Source organism: Paramisgurnus dabryanus, chromosome 23 (genome assembly GCF_030506205.2).
Source record: "Paramisgurnus dabryanus chromosome 23, PD_genome_1.1, whole genome shotgun sequence".
Taxonomy (NCBI): Eukaryota; Metazoa; Chordata; class Actinopteri; order Cypriniformes; family Cobitidae; genus Paramisgurnus; species Paramisgurnus dabryanus.
In genome coordinates, this window is record NC_133359.1 from 30,583,469 (window position 1) to 30,602,008 (window position 18,540).

At 38.5% G+C, this 18,540-nt stretch overlaps 1 protein-coding gene across 1 annotated transcript in view; it reads left to right on the top strand.

Annotated features, from left to right (window-relative positions):
• Positions 1–18,540, top strand: part of trim44 (tripartite motif containing 44) — a 43,014-nt gene that overhangs the window by 21,506 nt on the left and 2,968 nt on the right. Inside the window, exon 4 of the mRNA XM_065291138.2 lies at positions 4,222–4,536. Coding sequence (XP_065147210.1) covers positions 4,222–4,536 — 315 coding nt within the window. The remainder of the gene's footprint in view (positions 1–4,221; positions 4,537–18,540) is intronic.

Sequence of the window (18,540 nt, forward strand, 5' to 3'; positions counted from 1 at the left end):
AGTGTTGTGCTAATATGTAACGTTAGGTATGCGTTTTTTTGTTGTTGTTGTTGTTGTTGTTGTTGTATTGTTTAGAGCTATGTACGTTGCTCACTATAGCTGTAGTTTTTGTGGTTGTATTACAGAGATGTTTGTTTATAACACTTTAAAACTTAATGTACCAAACCTATGTATTTTCTGGCTGGGGGAATTATATGCATTCATGTGATCGCCCCCTCTGGTATTTTAGACGCCCCCTCATCAGCGCTCGGCTGGCGCCGGCACTGGATGTCTGGTTAGCATTACAAGCGCATGTGGTAGTAAAGACTGGGTCTGGAGATGCGTGTTTGACGTTGTGTCAAGCTACGCAGACCGACGTATGACATCAGTAACATTACCATGCGTGATTAAAAAACAAACAGATAATTCCGCGCGACCGCACAGCAGAAATCCGCCGATCCACGCAATGCGCGGCAGCACGCCAGCCCGCCGATCCCGTGAAGCCAGCCACAACTCACATCACTGAGGCACTATGGTTTAAAAGGATGTCGTGATTTTCGGAAACAGTCAGTCAGGTGCAAAATGTACAGCGCCGTCAAAAGTTCAATGGATTATCATCTCATATTTAAACATCAAATGTCAAGAGATACCAGAGAGCCATACGAGCATTACCATTACATCTTGACTGAGGTAAGAGGACGAAACGACACAGCTAAACGCTAAAATGATAGCAAAACACTTAAAGCTGCTTAATGTTATGAAGCTTGAGCTTTGACTGGACGTGTTTAAAAGTGCGCTGTTTATGATGCACATCCACAAAGGGAGTTAAACTTTCTTTTTTTTTAGATAACTTAGTTGAAACCTTAGTTGAAGTCTTGCATTTTATGCAGATAGATGCACGTTGTATATTTATGTTGTATAAAGGCTTAATATTATGCAGAGTGAGTCAAATAGAAAGCGCTTCGGTTTGTGTTTATTAACCCTTTAGTTTCACTTCATCACGCAGCTTTTCCTGTTAGAGGTTTCTGTTAAAAACATTTAATTCATTAGGAATCTAGTATGTGTTCATTGTTCTGTCATAGTTTCTTCAAAATTAAGTTTTAATCAAAATATTTTCATTTTCACCATGACGTCTACGCCCCGCCCCTTTGATTGCCCCGCCCCCAGTTAATCGAGTACTCGTTCTTCAGACTTATGGATTAATCGAAATGAAAAAATGACATAAATGCACATCCCTACTCCTAACTCTTTAAAGTTGGGAGCACCAGTGCTACCAAATAAGTTAATTTTGAGCCCTGAAACACCAACCTTCAGAAATCCATGATAAAAATGTGTCGTAGCTCTGCAATCAAAAAATGTGGTTATAATGGAAGTCAACGGGGATAAAACAGCCACTAACAATAAATGAGGGAGAAAATAATAAAAACTGGTGATACACAAAAACTAAAAATGCTTCAAAGCCAATGTTTTAACAGTCTTTGACATGCCCAAGACAAGAAAAAAATCCAGGTTACAATCACTTTTTATATTGAAAATCTATCATTTTGTGTGTGTTTTCCCCAAATCAGTGACACCACTTATAAACTTGTCAATTAAAGAGTTAAAATCATGGAATTTTTGTGGAGGTTTAAAAGGTTATAAAGCTGCTCTTTATGCCCTCTAACGTCTCTTAATCGGTCCTCATTTATGTCCAAGAGGCTCAATAATAATCTTTTACATTTTAGTCCTTTCATATTATAAAAAGGGTTGTGTGCTGCTGCGCATTCATGATAAACAAACGCGCATTGTCGTCCCATTTGTAGGCACATATTGCGCTCATTAAATAACAAAAAACAATTTTGCGCATTGACTTTAGACCTTAGACCAGGTTTTTGTTGGTCAATGGCATTGTCTATTTTACTTGCCTCAAAATAGCAACGTGCCAACAATGCGCCTAAACACACCTCGTTTTCAGACCAGGACGCCCATGGGTGCAAAGTTGGGCGCAAATGCATTTGCTTTTTAAACAACGTGGCGCTAAACGTGAAAATTATAATTGTACCAGGTCGAAACTAGCAAAAGACACTTGCGTCGCGAATTGCGTTGCATTGCGCCCGGGTGTATGATAGAGCCCTAAGAGTGTTTTCACATATGTTGGTGCGCACCGTGGTGCGGCCTCGGAGCGCACCAAAATACATTGTATCATTTTTCAGTTAGTGCTGGCCGTGTTCACATTTTTTTTTTACTGTACTCGAAATGCCGCACCGTACACCATGTGACAACGGTCAGCGCTGTCATTGGTCTCTGACAGCTCTTACCGTCTCATGACCACCCCCACGTTTCCACGACAACCAGCCTGACAGGGACAGCGCAGCTATCAAGATGTGGAGATAAACGATGCACGTCTTTGCGAAGTTTCTTTGCTTTAACGCGAAATTGCATAGCTGTTCTATTAAAGCCTTTCTCACGAAGCCGTTTGCTAAAAAGCCCGTAATGTCACTATTTGTGTGTGGAGGACAGCTATGCATTTATAAAATCATCAGCTCAAACGTAAAGGAGACAGCGAATCTCAGCAACGGACCAGGATTGGCTTGTTTGTTGTTAACCCACAATATAACACCCGGCTCACGTCACGACGGAAGCCCAGTGGCTCAAACATGTGGAGAACTTCCTGTATTTGGTTCGGCCCGAGGTCGAGCAGCGTTCACACCACAGGTGGGTCGCCCCAGAGTTCGGCGACAGCCGCTCAGAGACCACCTGTTTAGAGCGGTCTCGGAGCGGCCGTTTAGTGCGCACCCAAGTGCGGCTGTTGTATTCACACTGACCCAAACGAACCGTACTCGGAGCGACACGTCATTTGGGCCGACCTAAACAGTGTATATGTGAAAACACCCTAAAGCCCGGTGCACACTGTGAGATTTCAGCCAGGATTTAGCTGTCTGGGACAAATTTCTGGAATTCCAGGCTAAAATCTGCCGTCTTTGATCGCTAGTTTGACATGTTCACAGACAGCCGATTAATGACTGTTGCGATCAAAATTATCCTCCAACAAAATTCTGGCAGTGTCAGAAATTTTGAGATACAATCCTGCTGTGTGACATCTCCCTACGACAACCGGCAGCTCAATAACCAATAGAAGCACAGAACCCGATGACACAATTAGTGCGGCGACAACAACAAATCAACGCAGACGAATGTAAAAAAGAACCAGGTAGACTGTACAGCAGGAGGAGAAACTTGTGGAGTTATGGAAACAATAAAGAGTGTTTGTACAACGTGTCATCACCACTGTACGATGATAGGATAAAAATGAAGCAGCCTGGAGAGAAATCGCGCTGGAAATTCAAATGCCAGGTACTCGTCTCCTTTCTTTTTGTCTTCTTTTTATGCTCGAGACAAGTCATGATTAAAATGAACAGTAGATGTTGTTCCGGTTTGTTAGCCTTCGCTTCATCGTGTGTTTTCCCAGCCGTCGTCAATCGATGACGTAAAACTGCGGATGCGTTTGTTTGCGTGCGTCCGATTTTTAAAAGTCTTTAAACTCGTACATTCTGACATTGATGGAAACTGAGATCATATAGTGTGACATGGACTTAATTACGATCTTAATCACAGTGTGGCAAGCAACAATCCTAAAAGACTATTTAAAATCGCACAGTGTATACCGGGCTTAAGACATCAACAGTACACCGTGTGCACAATTATTAAGTTGTATTTTGAGGATTACTTTTGTTATTGTACAGCTACAGTTCTCTTGGTCAATTCAAAATGTTAACAAATCCTCAAACCTGAACATTTAAGTAGTAAAAGTGAAGTTTTGGCTTTTTTAAGAGAATATTTATATGTACACCGTTATTAGGCAACTATTAGTGTGCAGAATTATTATGCAACTAAATGAAAAACAAAGATTTTTCCATCTCACTTGTTTATTTTTACCTGTTAAAGTGAGAATATTAAACAAACTAAATTTACAAATAATCATTTCTGAAATTTAAAAAAAAACTCAGTGACCAATATACCCCCCCCCCTTCTTTTCTTTAACAGTCACAAGCCTTCCATTCACGGAGTCAGTCAGTTTCTTTATCTGGTCAGAATCAACATTTTGAAAACTGGCCTCCTGGTCGAGTCTGGTTTCTTGCGAAGTTATTTTCTCCACTAATACACCTTTCAGAGTTTTGGTTTCTTGCTACAGTTTTCTCTAGGTATTTATTCTGGTGTTTTGGTTTTACCAGCCAATCTAAGAGTGAGCTGTCAATGTTTCAGATGAGTACAGAAGAACTGGAGCAGTATGTGAATCGGCAGTTTGATGAACTGCACAGGCTTGTTCGACTAGAGGAGTGGCGAGTCCTGCACCTGGTGGATCTGAAGGAGGCATTCCTTACTGCCCAGGCTGCTGAAAGTATTTCTGAGATCAGCGTCCACACTGAAAAACTTCAAGAAGAAATGGATTCTATCACTCAGCAGCTAGTCATGTTGGATAAAGCAGAGCAAGATGGAGTTGCCCCCAAATCACTGGCCCCGCTGCTGACTGCCAGAACACCACCTTCCCTTGCTGCTGTCATAGAGCCTGGACGACTGGTAATGTCATATTAAGTGAACTCAATCTACAGTAGAGCTGTAATGAAATATTTAATGAATACTACGCATGATGCCTTTTATTTATGTGAAATAAGAAGTTCTAATAACTAATTGAAAGATGGATTGTGTCTAATTTAGTCCCCAGTGCTTGTGAAGCTTGCTTTTCATTGTTTTGCTATTTATGTTTCTATTGCTGTGTGCAGCAAAACATTTAACCCAGTTATTCAGGTCAATAAAAACAGTACAGACTTTGTCACACTGCTCTTAACCCCAGGTTGTATTAATCTAAGCCTGCTTTTAACCCTGGGTTAAGGAATGCTTCACACTTGTAATTTTGAAGGGAGGTTATCATCGTATTTTAGTGCTCTAAATCAGAGTTAGCACTGCTTTTACGGGGTTAACCTCACATTGCGTTGCCAGACATGTACAGTGTGAAACTAAGTGCTTATGTCATGACTCGAGGCTTAGCCACATATAGCCAAATAGAAACAGAATACCTCATAGAATTCTTTTATTCATTTATTTATATATATAGTATATAAGTAGTATTGGACTTTGGAGAGGCTAAGTTAGGTTTTATATGTGTCAAAAAGAATAGTTTCATAATGAGATGCATGCTTTGTGCACCACAACTTACTGAAAACGCAGCATACAGGAATTATAGCTCCAACCTGAAAAAATATGTAATAGTAAGTGTCACAGTAATGCCTGTTTGAAAACTATTAATGGTAATTTTTTTATATATGCGCTCTTGTGCAAGCAGTTACAATTCCTGCAAACCTTAGAAACAACACATGAACACAAAACTAAAAAATTGAACAGCATAAAGTGACGTCTTGCATTTATACACAAATCCGGACACCTCACTAAAGTGTAGAAAATGCGTACAAATAAAAATGGGATTATATTTTATTTTCATTTGTTCCCTTGATTTGCAAAAACTAGGGCTGTAACGATAAATCGCGTGTCCCATTAAAAAGACCTGTCTAAAATCGATTCTGAATCACAAGGCTGCGGTTCTGTGTTTCATGCGCAGCTTGTGCATATTCTATGGCGTTTTGGTCAGTAGGAAGTCCTTATCAATCTAAAATCCGTCGTTTATAACGTGCATATAAAAAAGCAACACTGGTCAAACACAATTATTCAATATATTCTTTATTATCATAATAATACCTGAAACAATCTGAAGAACAGCGATATAAATATTATTTTAGACATTTCCTGGAATAGGTTTGTAATGCTACTTCTTCTATGGCACAATTGAAGTTTCTGCATGAGAGCACCCTCTGGCTTTTGGATGTGGCGGCATTTCACCGTAATTCATTCAAATTCATGCATTGAGAAAATGCTCATTTGCACGATTAATCGTTACAGACATAGCAAAAACAGATCCATATGAAATTCTAAAAATAGCATTTTTATCAAGCACCTATGTTTGTTCAGTAAAATGAAAATAACCTATTCATATAAAAACATTACTCTAAACACATGTTCTTTTTTGTTCACTGTTAGCTTGTTTAACTCTTTCACCGCCAGCGTTTTTAAAAAAAGTTGCCAGCCAGCGCCAGCGTTTTTCATGATTTTCACCAAAGTTTAATGCCTTCCAGAAAATGTTCTTCTTTAAATATATAAACATACAATAGACCAAATGAAAGAACAGACCCTCTGCTTTCAAACAAACAAAAAAAACGTTTCATCCTACCTTTAGTGGTTCTTTTGCAATCAGCTTTTGAATATGGGTAGGTTTTTGCAAAAACACCATATTTTGAGCAAAAAACAGAGATAATTCCATTTTTGTGACGGACTTTTCATAGAGATCCCATTCAGAGCGATCTTTAAAACAGACACGGACATGCAGCCGCTTGCCATAGGGCAATACTTCCGGGTTTAAAAAGTTGCGGAAGGGCGCCACCTGGTGGATAATAGCGGTATTGCGGAAAGACGGAAAATCTCGTCATTGGCGGGGAAGCGTTTTCTCTTAATTGACGAGATATCTCGTCAATGGCGGGGAAAGAGTTAAAGGCAGATGCTGACAAGTTTGTGTTGTGAACGTGAAAATAAAGATGGAGTTAACTGTCAGAAAATGTTTAGTAGGGGTGGGAATCGCTTGGACCCTCGTGAATTGATTCAGAATCGATTCTTAGGGTCTCGATTCGATTCAGAATCGATTCTTGACGTACTAATTTGCATATCTTTGACGTCATTACGTCACATTTGCGCTCAAAGCCAGGTTAATGTTTGTGCTTTTGCTACTAGTCTCTGAACTGTCATATACTGTACTTTAATGCAACTAATGGATAAATAATGTCATTCTTATATACATATATGTCCTGTTTTTGTTGTAAGACATTAAAACCAGTAAAAATAGTAATTAAACGTGACGTATTAATTCTATATGTTAACCGGCAGGGGCGTCACTAGGCCCTTTTGAGAAATTCTGCCCAGCCCCCCTAAAAAATTATTTGATTCATTAATTTGTGATCGCTTCAGTCCCCTATAAAAACTCTTTAGAAAAGGCGGCATGCTGCGTCAAGTTTCGGCTCCTCCCCTGATCTGAGTCAGCATGGACTTAGCGCGTTTTTAAATCCGCAGGGGGGCCGAGCAGAGCGAACATCAGTCGTATAGGGGGGGGGGTGCAGGGCGTACTGGCCATTTTGGCCTGGCGGCTGTTCTGACCCGCTGTGTAGTCAGCTCAGGTTGACATGTGAAATTATATGATATGAATGAATGACGGACCACTTAAAATCCACGAGTCAGTCAATCACGGTGCGAAAATGCCACCAGATGACCTAACGGCGGCAACCTACTGTCTTTTTGGCTTTATCTTACAAATATGCAGCGCAAAGGAGAAGCAGAGAGAGACAGACGCAGCGAGGTGTTGCAAAATCACAGAAATATTCGCCAAGAAGGGAGCAGGTCAGTCAAGTTACCATTAAAAGACACGCGCCTATATATTCCGGATTAACGTTACATGTTTTAAAGTCAGGTGCTGGTGTGATGCATTGCTTTATGTACAGTTGTTGTTCTGAACACATCAGGCAGATAATTTCATGCAGCGAAACACTGGGTGATTGTGAAGTTTATCCTTTTATAAACTTGTTTTTTGTGGAAAAACTGGATCAAAAGTGCAAATCAAGCTTTTTATGGCCATTTCACCTTATATTTGCAGTTCTTTAAAATAACTTTTTTAAATCGAATAATATGTGACCCATCACGGAAACCAGGGACACAAGTCGGCAGCACAAGTTTCGAGAAAATGAGAATCAAAGTTTTTTTTTCAAAATTTGTGATTTTTGTTTTATTGCAGAATCTGTTAGTTGAGATCACGAAGAAGCCTCTCCATGTTTGAGATAGCAGTTTATGTATATTTAAAAGCGTACATTTTGCGGTTAAAATAGGCTTGTTTTTCCAGAGATTCTAGCGTGCAGCGGGGGGCGTCATTGTCTGTGTGTATATTTACATACTGGATAAGCTTGTGTTTTCGCCTCCGCCCCCACAGGGAACAGCGTAACTACTCAATAAGGATAGTTTGCCCAAAACTGAAAATAATGTCATAAATGACTTACCCTTATGTCGTTCTAAACTCGGAAGACCTCCGTTCATCTTCGGAACACAGTTTAAGATGTTTTAACTTTAGATTTAGTCTGAGAGCTTTCTGTTTCCTCCATTGTAAATCTATGTACGGTTTCCATGTCCAGAAAGGTAATAAAAACATCATCAAAGTAGTCCATGTGACATCAGTGGGTCAGTGAGATTGTGATGAAGCATCGAAAATACAGTTTGGTCCAAAAATAGCAAGAATTACGACTTTATTCAGCATTGTCTTCTCTTCCGGCTCGAGCGTGAAGTCACGTGACTTGTAGTGACGCGGCTGCCATGTTCCTCAGACATGTTTGCTTAGTTTTATTTATTTTTTTCAAACTTATAGTGTGCGTCTCCCCAGACTGAAGCTCGGGTGCACAAAAGAAAGATAAAAGAAGCTGGGGCGGAACAAATAACAGTCAGCCGCATCGTACGTCAGCCTTGTCACTGACTTTATGGGGCGCTGCAGTCGGATGACGTCAAAGTACCGCGTCTTGCAGCGCAGCATGAGGTCAAACTCATAAGTTACACAGAGACCCTATTTTAAATACAAAATTTGAAGGCGTGTTCACGTGTTTAACGGAACGCAAATACCGGACTGTAATCTGATATACTCTTACATGTTACGATCTAAATAGTCCTCAGATTGTATATTATATTGTATTGCCAGAAGTTCATGCGAAATCTGATGTAAACAATAGACTATATATCTATATTTCACGGATTATACGCATTTGTGGACAAAAATCATTGGATGATTCACACATCTGTAACAGACTGGATTCGACTTGTGATCCCCACAAAGGTAAAAGTCCTGTTTATTTTTGCATGTTGTTCATTCAGACTTCTGTAATAAAATACTATATATGATGCTAGAATTCTAGAATGTTAACATCTGTACCTCAAAACGGCTTTACAGGGGGTATGGCTTAGCTAAATGAGATGTAAATGAGCCCTATTGTCTCTCCAGCCAGGGAAAAGGGAGAGTGTTAACTTTTTTCTTTCTCAAATTTCTCAGCATTCTCCTTCTTGAATGTGTTACATTCAAATGGCCACAACTTCTCCAAATCTTATCAGATTTCCTTAGAAACTGCACTTTCAGAATCTATGAATAACTCAAAATGCCCCAGATCCGACTTGTGTCCCTACTTTCCGTGACTGGTCACATATAAGCAGTGTTGGGTAAGTTACTTAAAAAAAAGTAATCCACTACAAATTACTAATTACTACTTTAAAATTGTAATTTGATTACATTACTGATTACTACATGCAAAAAGTAATCTAATTACTAATTACTTTTAAGTTACTTTGACAACATCAAATGTAAAAAAGCTACAAAGTGAAATTGTCAGAAACAAGGACGGATGAACCCAAACGCAGGCGATGACGGGGGTGAACAGAAAACACTTTATTATAACACAGACAAAACAAGAGCCCACGTGGGGGCAGAACAAATACTGACAGATGACTTAAACTAGACTTGACTATGATTCTAACACTAGACAGAATCACACAGTAACAGTACAAAATGAACGAGCACAGGACTAAGAACACAATGGCATTAAATATGAAAAACTAAACAGGATAAGGAGAAAACAAGTGAGGGTAATGAACTAATGATTAAACTATTAACAGGGAGAAGAAGGGGGTGGAGACAAGAGACGAGACAATGAAGGTCATATTTGAATGCTTAAAGCTATTTTGGTGTGATTTGCACACTCCTAAAATTACTGGTCATAATGATGCAGAAATATTTGTAGCTTTTATAATAAGTTACACATGTTTAACATTTCTCATTAAACATTCTACATTTATTAACATCTATCTATCTATCTATCTATCTATCTATCTATCTATCTATCTATCTATCTATCTATCTATCTATCTATCTATCTATCTATCTATGCACATTCATTCGCGGTCGCGGAGACAGAAACTAGAGTTACGTCATCGCATTCGCTAGGCTTTTTGGTCAAGTTAAAGAATGTTAATATTCATGTTAGTTCGTTAAATATAACAATCAAAAGTTGTTTTGGTAATTGTTTAAATAAACATATGATTAATTAATGCAAGTGCACGCATTGAGCTCATGATTAAATAACATAGTTAAATAATGTTAACAAAGAAAACCTTATTGTACATTAGTAATTTAAAAACACACCTGTACAATCGCTTCTGGCAGACCAGATGTCATCGCGCAAAGCCCACTTTTTTGGACATGTATTGTCTGTATTCCACTTGAATGATCAACCACCGCTCACACAGCATCCATTTGCTTGCGTCTCCATGACACCGGTATGCACATGCTCGTTAACTGACGCTGCGCGCATGCTCGTTAACAGACTCTGCGAGCATGCTCGTTAACAGACGTTGCTGAGCAACGGCAAAACGTCATTTTAAAATACATTTCAATTAATTTTTCAACACTTAATTTGTAACGCTAGTAACGTAATTTTGTTGTCATTGGTAACTGTAATCAAATTACATACATTTAAAATGTAAAGCGTTACGTTACTGCGTTATCAGGAAAAGTAATTAGAGTACAGTAATGCGTTACATAGTAACGCGTTATACCCAACTCTGCATATAAGTGAAGTATAGATTATTAAATATGTTTGTTTCATTTAAAATATTAATATTTCAACATTTGAACTCCTTCCTTTTAAAAAGTGTATGCCACCTGTGTATTTGTCTGTGGTATGGTAGTATACATTAGGGCTTTTCACACCTGAAATTGTTAACCCTGGGTTATTCTGAAACCAGGGTTAACGGAATCCTGGGTTATTTTTTGCATGTTTCACACTGTTCAAACTTAACCAGGGGTTAAGAGATAACCCTGGGTATTCATAATTTGACGTTTCACACTGTGCATTCCTAAACCCTGGGTCAGGAGTCTCCAACCCAGCTCCAACACACCTGTCTGTAATTATCAAGCAACCCTGAACACCTTGATTAGCTACTTCAGCTGTGTTTAATTAGGGTCATAACATTCTAACCCTGCTTCGTTTCACACTGCATGCCTTTGGCACCGCAATGCGGGGTTAACACCACAAATGTGGTGCTAACCCTGCTCTGGAGCAGGGTTTCATAACCCTGGGTAAAAAGCGGTGCTAACACCGCTTTCAAATTACAGGTGTGAAACGCACCTTAACCCAGGGTTAAAAGCGGGGTTTAGAATGAAGATAACCCAGGGTTAAGCGCAGTGTGAAAACCCCTATTGTGTATTCCTAGTAAGTTTTTAAGGGTTCACCTACTACAGTATAGACATAGGGCCTGTTTCCCAGTTCAAGACTAAAATGCCTGTTTGAGTTTTAGTTCTTAACTAAAAGTAGCTTGCACAACATATCTTAACATATCTTCAGTCACATTGTTTTGTCTCAAGATGGACACCTGTACTATTTTTGTAAGGCATGCTTGTAAAAACTACATAAGCATCCTAATAAAACTAAGGCCTAGTCCTGGATTAATCTAAATCCTGTCCTGAAAATCACATCATACTGCATCTTGACAACTCAGTATTAAGGTTGATCACTTGTTGGTCAGTCCCCTTTTCTATATTTTAGATGTGTATAAATTTGTTCCCAGATTAACACAGTGGCTATATCAACTAATAATATTAACCTATAAGATAAATGACAATCAAACAGTAAAAAAAAGTAAAATAATGTGTTTGTACTGGAAACGTGTGTCGTGTATTTGCACAGTGAATAATGAATCAGGAACTCTTCATTGTAAAAAAATCTCCATTCCCAACTGAAAATGTTCTAGTCCCATATGAAACACAGGGAATACAATGGAATAGTGGGTTGCAATAAGGTTAGTAGTATACAACCCTACCCTAATAGTCAAATAATATTTTTTTAATCATACCCTTACTGGGGGCTGAGCCCCCCTAAAATGAAAATCCTAGAATCGCCCCTGTTAACCGGCATTAACTTCCACAAACTGAAACGTTAAGCGTCTAGCATCATCATTATACACCGTGATCGGCAGTATTACTGTATTTATATAATGCAGCGCTTCCAGCGACTGAATAACAAACTTTGTGCATATTTTTACAGAAGTATATTCGTTTTATAAACGCTATTGCACAGTCAGAAGAGTCATTAAATTAAATGCGCTGTTTCTCCCTGCCGCTCACTGAACAGAGAAAAGGCAGAGCAAGACTATCCCAAAGTGTATCTTGTTTTCTTGCAGTTTAGAATGAGTCAAACAGGGCTGTTATAGATCTTATTTCTTTCTCTTTTGCTCTTGTAAGCTCTGCTATGCGCTCGTGCAGTGCGCACTCTCTTAACTCTTTCCCCGCCATTGACGAGATATCTCGTCAATTAAGAGAAAACGCTTCCCCGCCAATGACGAGATTTTCCGTCTTTCCGCAATACCGCTATATCCACCAGGTGGCGCCCTTCCGCAACTTTTTAAAACCGGAAGTATTGCCCTATGGCAAGCTGCTGCATGTCCGTGTCTGTTTTAAAGATCGCTCTGAATCGGATCTCTATGAAAAGTCCGTCACAAAAATGGAATTATCTCTGCTTTTTGCTCAAAATATGGTGTTTTTGCAAAAACCTACCCATATTCAAAAGCTGATTGCAAAAGAACCACTAAAGGTAGGATGAAACGTTTTTTTTTGTTTGAAAGCAGAGGGTCTGTTCTTTCATTTGGTATATTGTATGTTTATATATTTAAAGAAGAACATTTTCTGGAAGGCATTAAACTTTGGTGAAAATCATGAAAAACGCTGGCGCTGGCTGGCAACTTTTTTTAAAAACGCTGGCGGTGAAAGAGTTAAGTTGTCCGTGTGCAGCACCGCTCCCCCAGTTGAGTTCCGCCTTTTGGTTCTGATAACGTATTTTGTAAAGAATCGATTCAGAATCAGCCCACGTCCGAATCGCGATTCATCTAAGAATTAACTAAATGCACAGTGCAGTGTAATACAATAGAGAGTATGACGGTGAACTAACCTAACGCACCGTGACGCATACATTAATACAACAGCAGGCATACAGGTGAAATCAATGAGTAGGGCTGGGCGATTAATCGAAATCGAACCGCAATCGCGATGGGAAACGTTGCGATTAGCAAATTGTGAAAGGATGCGATATGATGCGAATTGAGAAATATGCTTTGTGACAGTCTAACCAATTGAGCGAGCGCAAGTATGGCTGTGCTTTCTCCGTGAGAGGCACGTCAACCAAAACAGTGCTTCTCCTAAACTGACGAGGGGTTTCAATTTAAAGCATGCGCGCAGCCTGTGTCTCTCAATGCTTGTTAAATACTCGCGCCTGTTTCCGCATTGCAAGACTTTGCGCGCGCGTCTTCCACAACATACAAGGTGTTTAAACTTGATGCACACGCGCAGCCTGTGTCTCGCTTATTAAATACTCCCGCCTGTCTCCGCAAGTCCGCTAGGGTTGTAACGGTATGAGATTTCCATGGTATGATAATCGTCTCAGAAACTATCACAGTTTCACGGTTTGGCAGTATTAAACACTTACTTTATTATAATCATTAGCTACAATGACCCTTAAATTAATAAAAAACAGATAGGGGGTTTGGGTTGAACATATGGTTTATTATGTCAAACTTTTTTGGGAAAAAAACACTTTTGAAAAAAATTAACTTTGATTCTTCATTCTTAATTTATTACTATTTCTAATTTTATTTTTTTAAATAAAATAATGAAATACTTATTAAATTATCTCAGAGCTACTCTGGATATATTCATTTGTTCACATCATCATATAGTGAGTGAAATAGTGAGTGAGTATAGTTTTTATTATATATCAACTATAATCAAGTATAGTCAACTTAAATTGATCTGTAATCACTTAAATGGGCTTTAGTGTCTCCTTTTGCAGCCACTCTTCGTCCACATTTCTTGCAAACTGGATATCCATCTTAAAGAACAACCCTGCATTTGTTTTTTGGATACCCACAGTATTTCCATCCTGTAGATTTTAACTTTTTTCTGGTGGGGGATAGAGGTTAGAATTTGTAGTCTCTGACATTTTCTCTGCTGTACATAAAACGAGTGGAGGAGTCTAGCAGTCAAGCCGAATTAAGTTGCGTGTGTGCAGTAGCGCAGGTGAGATCTGCTTTATTATTTTTTCCCAAAACTGTGTATAAGCAAATGTTTAAGGTATGATAATCGTGAAAGTTAATATCATGGTATACCGCCATACCGGTATACCGCTACAACCCTAAAGTCCGCATCGCAAGACTTCACGCCCGCGTCTCCCAAAACGGATGATGCGTTAAAACTTTACACACACACGCCCAACAATGCTTACAAGCCCGGCTCCTTATTTAAAACTAAAATACCATTTAACTGGGTTGCTAATGTCACTTGAATGAAATGACATGACATTGAACGCATTTGGATTTTATATTCATTTTAAAAATCCCAAATGTAGCTATTTAATATTTTGAAGTTGAGTATTACAGTTCTTTGTTTACAAAAAAACAAACATGCATACAAATCTTTCCAGTAAAACTCAGTTACCCATTTAAATATTTTAACTTGTTGTTAAAGTTGCAGCTATAATGAAGTGTTAGTACAGTGTTAGTCCAAGCTAAAGACCATTTTACATTTCATACAATAAGAAGTGTTAATTATATTCTTAATTTCTTTGTTTTTGTTTCCTTATTTTCACAAAAAAACAAAACAAAACAAAAACATAAGAATGCAGTTAAATCACCAGACCCATAAGCAGTATCAGTATGATCTAACCATCTAAAGAGGCAGATGCCCATTGCATCTGCTCGAAATTTAATCGCAAATCGAATAGCAATTGCAATTCCTGGCAGAAAAAGTGCAATAAGATATTTTCCTTAAATCGCACAGCCCTATCAATGAGTGCACCTTGATGAGTGTGTGTGAGTTTAAAGGGAAATTTAATCGATAGAAACATTAATCTTTATTGAAAGTGGGTCATATTTGTAGTCGAAATGTAACATAAATTTAGAATTTTGTGCCTATTTGACCGAGAAAAGACAGAACGTATGTATGTATGTATGTATGCATATATACATATATACACACACACTCCCCGGCTACTTTATTAGGTACACCTGTTCAGCTGCACGTTAATGCAATTTTTTTTTATCATCCAATCACATGTTAGCAACTTGATGCATTTAGGCAGACCTGTAGACATGGTCAAGACGATCTGTTCAAACGAGCATTAGAATGGGGATGAAAGGTGATTTAAGTGACTTTTTGAATGTGGCATGGTTGTTGGTGCCAGACGGGCTGGTCGTAGTATTTTAGAAACTGCTGATCTACTGGGATTTTCACACACAACCATCTCAAGGATTTACAGAGAATGGTCCGAAAAGGGAAAATATCCAGTGAGCGGATATTTTTGTGGGCACAAATGCCTTGTTGATGGTAAAGGTCACAGGAGAATGGCCAGACTGCCTCAAGCTGACAGAAAGGCAACAGTAACTCAAATAACCACTCGTTACAACCGAGATATACAGAAGAGCATCTCTGAATGCACAACACGTCGAACCTTGAGGTGGATGGGCTACAGCAGGAGAAGACCACACTGGGTGCCACTCCTGACAACTAAGAACAGGAAACTGAGGGTACAATTCACACAGGTTTACCAAAATTGCACAATAGAAGATTGGAAAAACGTTGCCTGGTCTGATGAGTCTCGATGAGTTTCTGCATTCAGATGGTAGAGTCAGAATTTGGTGTCAACAACATGAAAGCATGGATACATCCAGGATGGTGGTGGTGGTGGTGTAATGGTGTAGGGGATATTTTCTTGGCACACTTTGGGACCATTAGTACCAATTGAGCATCGTGTATTGTTTCTGACCATGTCCATCACTTTATGACCACAGTGTACCCATTCCCTGATTGCTACTTCCAGCAGTATAACGCGACATGTCACAAAGCGCGAATCATCTCAGACTGGTTTCTTGAACATGACAATGAGTTCACTGTACTCAAATGGCCCCCACAGTCCCCACTTCGTGCTCTGGATGTGCAGCCAACAAATCTGCAGCAACTGTGTGATGCTATCATGTCAATATGGACCAAAATCTCTGAGGAATGTTTCCAGTACCTTGTTGAATCTGTACCACGAAGGATTAAGGCTGTTCTGAAGGCAAAAGGGGGTCCAACCCGGTACTAGTATGGTGTACCTAATAAAGTGTCCGGTGAGTGTATATAGATATAGATATATAGTCTATCTATATCTATGTACTTATCTCTAATCTGCATACTGTACAGGGTTCCCGCGGGGTCTTAAAAAGTCTTAAAAAGTCTAAAATTCAGAATGTTAAATATAAGCAAAAATCTTTTTCGGGTTAATTTATAAGCCCGTGGCTTACCTGAGCATTTGCCAGGTTCTGAAACATAGAGGACACAGAAGCGAACAAAAATCAATGCTGCTTTATTGAAAATCAACTTAAACAGTCGGGCCGTCGAGTCACGAGCCACCAACAGCGTGTCAACTTTAGTGTTACACAGTTTTATATTTAAGACTTTAATATTGCTCTCTGCTGCAATGCACTCGAACCTAACGCGCTTTCCCTTCAGCTCTCCACAAACACAGCGATTGGCAGACGGAAAGCAAGAAAGTACCGTAATAAACCATATATTTCAAAAAAGTGCAATTATCGTCTTTTAGGAACAATTCATACTTTTTGATTGCGCAAATGCTTCAGGAGTTACGGTTAAATGAACAGCGGTAGAATCAGAGCCCTTGCGCATAGGCAGGCTGCTGCATACGGCATCGCCTGGTTTATTTACGTTAACTGAGCATTACATTCGCAAGTCATAAGCATATTACAACAATTAACCATTAACTAAGAATAATAAGTTGAATAATGTTTTAAAGTTAATTTCAAAGTTAATATTCTGAAATGCGACCCTTCGGAGGCTACAGCCTTCGGATTGAGAAACGGTCTTAGTGGATAACGTTAGCAACACATATCAAACAGGCTTTTAATGGTAAATTTCATTTTCTTAATGCAGATTAATCCGTTATTGTGTAATTAGAGAGGCTATTAAACCTGATGGCGGTATATAGTGCATATTTATGCATAAAACGTATGGGTGGAGTGTTTTTTTTTGCTCTGTGATTCTGTATTCAATAAAATGCAATACATTAATTTATTAATAACTTGTTTAATAAAATGCATATATTATTGCTTTTAGGGATTAATAATAATTGAAAGTGATCTTTTGTTCTTTGTATATTTATAAACAGGCACAAGATATATACACAGCACACAGTCAGTTGTACATTAAACATTATGGGGTGGTTTCCTGGGCAGGGATTAGCTTAAACCAGGACTAGGCCTTAGTTTAATTATGACATAATTACTTAAACCATTACTTGTGTGCATTTTGATGTATTTTAAGATATGTCAGTGCAAATTGCTCTTAAAACTAGTCTAATCCCTGTCTGGGAAACCTCCCCTATAAGCTTACGTACTACAGAGTGTAATGCATTTTAAAGCTTTAAAGTTGTATGAGGCAGTGTAAAACTAAGCACAAACCAGCAGCTGACCATACTAACTGATCTAATATTAGTGGATTTTATTTATCAAAAAACCTTGTTGATAGAATTTTATAAAAATACTACTTACACATATTAGTGTGATGTATAAATAATGTAAATCAATGCATTTCTTGACTATTAATTAAGAAAAATCACAGCTCTTTGCCTCTAACTCAATGTATTTCAATGGCTCACTATGAGCCATTTTAGGGCTTCTATTGTCAGAAGTCTCTTCCTAAAGGGCTATGGGTAAAATTTGTCGGTGCTAACACTCGCAGTCTAATAGAGTTAAGCATAATGTATTTCCATGTATTTTGATTATCTGTTTTAAAACTGCGTTCATTTTATATTTTTCTATAACTGAATCAATAAAAATAGAACGTTTTGAGAATTTCTGAGATCATTTGAATGCTTCTAGTAATGTGTCGTGTTGGTCTTAAATTTTACTCATAATGGTCTTAAAAGGTCTTAAAAAGGTCTTAAATTTAACTTGCTGAAACCTGCAAGAACCCTGACTGTCTCTTCTCGTCTCTCTAGTCACTCTCAATGCTCTAAAGGCGGGCTTTGTTAAATTCTCTCCCCAAGGTGACTTAATGCAATGCAATGTGTGGGAAAGGAGAATCGTTGCAAACTGCTTTACTTTTTCGTATTATATTCTGTTTTGTGATACCCAACAACATAAAATACAGTGGATAACAGTTTAAATGTTTATTACCAACAAGCAAATTGCACAAATTCATTGAAAAATTAACCCTGCAACACGCCCTTTAAACTTTTGTGAAGTTCTGGCTGGCAACTTTTAACGCTGGCTGGGAAAAAGTTTATAAACAACAATGCAACATGTAAAATTTAACACAAATATTTCACATTGTTTACATAAGATGTTTTGAATATTTCAATA